This window comes from Sphaeroforma arctica (genome assembly GCF_001186125.1).
Source record: "Sphaeroforma arctica JP610 unplaced genomic scaffold supercont1.1042, whole genome shotgun sequence".
NCBI classification, from domain to species: domain Eukaryota; class Ichthyosporea; order Ichthyophonida; genus Sphaeroforma; species Sphaeroforma arctica.
Genome location: NW_014039516.1, coordinates 2,990 through 7,296, shown reverse-complemented (window position 1 = coordinate 7,296; position 4,307 = coordinate 2,990). Strand labels below are relative to the sequence as shown.

The window sequence follows — 4,307 nt, the reverse complement described above, 5'->3', positions numbered from 1 at the left end:
AAATTTATAAATATATATACATATAAATATATTATATATTAATATATATATATATATATATATGCATACATACATAATATATTCATACATACATACATAGATACAAATATATCACTCTGTGTGTGTGTGTGTATTTATGTATGTGATTTTGCTGATCAATTTTACACGTGCATCCTGCCACGCAAAATAAGTATGAAACAGTTTGAAGGTTACCCTCTTGAAAATAACTGAACTGAACTCGCTTACTACTCTTTGGAGTTTGTGGAGTGTCGTTCCTAATTCGCTCTGTGAGTCGGAAGGAGACTTGATTTCGTCTCGACTCATGCCGACTTCTTTGTTTGTATTCGAATCTTTGTTCAAACCGGCATCGCCGTTTATATCTGGAGTTATTATATCGATTGAAGATTGTGTCCCTGCGAGTATCATGAATAGAAGGTGGAAAAGAGATGCACAAAAAGAGAACCATCAGCATTTCAACTGGCTGAACAGTTTAATATGAACAAAGTTAAATCGTGCAGTCTAGTTCTTGGAAATGAAAATTACACTGACTCATCGATATGCATTCTCCCCAAAAACACCAATTTACAGGAGCGTAAAACCCGACCAAACCCCCATTACTGTCATTGTCGGTATTGTCCCAGTCGCAATTTGTAGGCAGAGGTACATTCTTTTTTAGCGGTATAACTTGTTTGTACAGTAAATTCGGCAGCAATTGAATTTGATTCGACGATGCGTTAAGTGTTTTTAAATTGGGAAGCTGTATTGAAGGAATATGGTCAATTGAGCCGGATACATATTTCACACGTATAAGTCAATGCATCACATCCTGACGACCTTTTTTATCAGGTGAAAATCGAGCGCTAACTTTGATAATTATATAAAAGAGTAGAAAACGCGGAAGAACATGGAAAATCTCTAAGCACTTACATAAAAGAGATCTTCCGGCAAGTATGTGAGATTGTTCTGAGCCACGTCGAGCAATCGTAAGCTTCTGAAATCTTCCATTCGAGGCAAGGACCATAGTTGGTTATGCCTCACCTGGTATTGGAAGGGTATTCGGTTTAGGTGTTAACCGGAAAGCATTGAAAGCATAATTATGCAGCAAAAGTACGTACCCAGACGAAAACCATACAGCGAATATAACTTGTTATGCGGAGAACTTGCCCTGAAAGTTTCTAATCGTGCTAGTGACGTAACGCTTTTAGGCAATTCCTTCAGTTGATTATTACACAGGTTCAAGCCTTTCAGAGCAGTTGCTTTGTCAAATACATCTGGTAATGTTTGTAACTTATTTCGAGACAGATTGATCTCTGTGAGTTGGCTGAGGTCTACCGAGAACAGACTGAGGAAATTGGCTTTACAGAGCAACATTTGTGGCCGAAGCGTTCCCATATCTCCTCGTGAAAGACTATTGCCGTTTAGATTGAGGTAAACTAAGCGTGGAAGTTCCAGCGCAGGTAGCCTGAGAAGGTTAGGGTAGAATGATTAGATCTTGACCCGAAATCACGGTTTTTTTAGAAAGTACGGAGCTCGAGAGATTCGAAGAAAGCGGCACTTCTCTTAATGTGGCCAATAAACAAAACGCCTTATTGTTCAAAATCAACATACCTCCTAAGTTGATTATGTGCTAAGTTGAGCGTACAAAGCGACACCAAATTGTCTAGACACGCGCCTAAAACGGTTATCTGATTCTTGTGTAAGTAGAGTACAGTTAATTGATCAGGGAACGCGGCACTGGTGATGTCTTTTAGCTTGTTGAAGCTCAGATCGAGAGTAGACAACTTAGTCATTTCCTTAACGCCCGGGGGAACACGTCGAAAATTATTATCACTCAGACCTAACCGATTGAGGTTTCGACATGCAGTTGCTAAGCCCGAAGGTAGAATTGAAAGATTGTTATTCGAGAGATCTAAAGTTCGAAGATTAAGAAATGAAGTCAAAAACTCGGGCGGCTTGAACAGCATATTACTGCGGAATGAGACTTCCTCGATACAAACATGCAATTCCCTCTGTTTGAGCTCGGCTTCAATATATGCTACTCTGGAAGGCAGCCACATATCCATCCCCGTTAAGTCAAGAGCAGAATCCTCGGCAAAATTTGCATTTGGCAGTCTGTCACTGCTGTTGGATAGAGAAGTTTTGCTGCCATCGACAGTCCTTTTGCTGTTTAACTTCTGATCGTCGACGTAAGAAAAAAGGTTTCGACAATGTAAGCTAACCTGTGGCAATTAAAATGTACTCTTAGTATTTGTTTTTTGCGTCGATCTCGCAATCTTCATATAGCGTCCATTCGAATACTTAAGCACAAAAGAGTACGAGTTTGAAGTTTAGACAACCGACCAGTCACTGACTACTACCTGATGTGCTGCTGAATTTGCCATCGATGAGGCTTTTGCTGTGGCCAATTCCAGAGATATAATGTCAGACAGATTCCGGAATAGAAAATTTGCTTCACTGTCGGCGTATATGAATCGTATCAGATGCTGTATTGCTGTGCGTCCTTGTACCTGAAGATTGTCGTCTTCGGTGTAGCCTAGATCTTGAAGCCACTGTTCCTGAATCTATATTGCACAAAGCATAAGACATGTGAGATACATTTTCTTGTGCAACTGCACATGATCGACATTTCGCTGACACACAAAAACAAAATGGATGTAGAGCAGATTTCCGAGAAAAATGAAGTTTGTCAAAAAGCAAGAAGCGAACTTAAAGGAGCAGATGCAGGCTAGTTACATTGCACGATGGCGGCACTAAGAAATTTCCAAGCTGATATCGAAAGTAACATCATAGATCAAACACCTTCAATGGCTGCTCGTCTGGATCAAGCTTTCGCGTGAAAGGGTGCAATTTGGATCCACTCTGTACATAGAGGTGATGTCCATTATTTTCAGGACTAGGATCATCCTCATCTTGCGTAGAGACATTGAACTTCCGAGCGGCTAATTTGCATAGCTTCTCACAGGAGATGTTCAGATCGGCTGTGATCGTTGTGTGTCGATTTTCATCCCGATGATATATTCTGACAAACCCCTGCACAAAACAAAATGATGATTATAGCTTTATAAGCCTACCCTCCCAACGACGTTGGCAGTAAAATCGCAAGGAAATGTCAGAGACACATAACCGCCAAAAAATAATCGGCCTCAAACGAAATATATTATTTCATGCATCTGCACCAAAGTATAGCCGCTGGCAAATCATATTTTGTGCAAATGCAGAACATACACGATTGGCAATAAAATTCCACTTGTCTGTTTCCGTGTTCTCATCTTCCACTTCTTGACCCACAAGTTGGTAGTCTTCATCGAAAGTGGGTCGTAAACGGGGCACTGGCAAGCCGATATACAACTGCCCAAATGTGTGACGTTTCGCTGCATAGAAGAGAAGAAGCAGCTCATTCAGACCGAGCAATTAAAGCGTCATTTCAATCCATTCGATAATTTTCCGAGACACCTGCCTTAGTTCATACATACCATCAGATACAAAAAGTACGCGTTTCGCCTTATGTATGCCTCTCGCTTCTATGCTGATGTGATGCCAATCCCTCAGATCATTCAGATCCGGTGCTATAAAACCACCGTGTTCGTTAATGGCGCCTGAGACACACTCCGTCAACGAGGTATGTGGGCCCAGAGTATCCAATGCGGTGATTGCCGAACCAGTCCGGTCAGCCTTGGATAACTCGGCGAGCGAGAACCGCCTACAACGCATGAACCAAATTTAAACAATGCGAACCCACTGGTGTCTCATGTATTGAACCAATCTACTGACATGATGCACATAACCAATCAAATACACGAGCTGCGTATAGGTGGCGAGTCGTTGCACAAATTCGATATTAAACACTATCTTATATTATACGCAAATTACAACATGTAAACACGTACACATACACTCGCGTAGATATGAACGCGTACGCCACAGCGATACAATATAACATATAAATATATGTGATCTAAATATACATAACAACTCTTATAGACTCATGGTATATATAAATGCATTTCATTGCAAGTATACATTAAAAAAGAAGTATGTGTGCGTATTTGGTACACAGGAACGCTGAGAAATAAATGTACATTCGAGACCATATGAAGAATTCGATATCCTTAAGGAGAGATATGGTTATATTCTCGGGCCATATACGAACACATAAATTCTTAAGGTCATTAATCTAAAACAACATGTACATGTACGTCAATTTATGCATATAATATGTACAAAAAGGTAAAATCACTTGCATAAAGATACATGTATATATATATATATATATATATATATGTGTGTGTGTGTGTGTGTGTGTGTGT

At 40.1% G+C, this 4,307-nt stretch overlaps 1 protein-coding gene across 2 annotated transcripts in view; it reads right to left on the bottom strand.

Moving 5' to 3' along the window:
* The window catches only part of SARC_09778, an 11,959-nt gene extending 9,335 nt beyond the window's left edge, over positions 1-2,624 (bottom strand). For both annotated transcript variants that reach the window (XM_014296196.1, XM_014296195.1), the window contains exons 1-5: positions 2,358-2,624; positions 1,609-2,174; positions 1,270-1,462; positions 619-757; positions 247-413 (exon numbers count right to left, since the gene is read on the bottom strand). In XM_014296196.1, the coding sequence (XP_014151671.1) occupies positions 247-413; positions 619-757; positions 1,270-1,462; positions 1,609-2,174; positions 2,358-2,381 (1,089 nt within the window). In that variant the 5' untranslated portion in view covers positions 2,382-2,624. The remainder of the gene's footprint in view (positions 1-246; positions 414-618; positions 758-1,269; positions 1,463-1,608; positions 2,175-2,357) is intronic.
* Between the last annotated feature and the right edge of the window lie 1,683 nt (positions 2,625-4,307).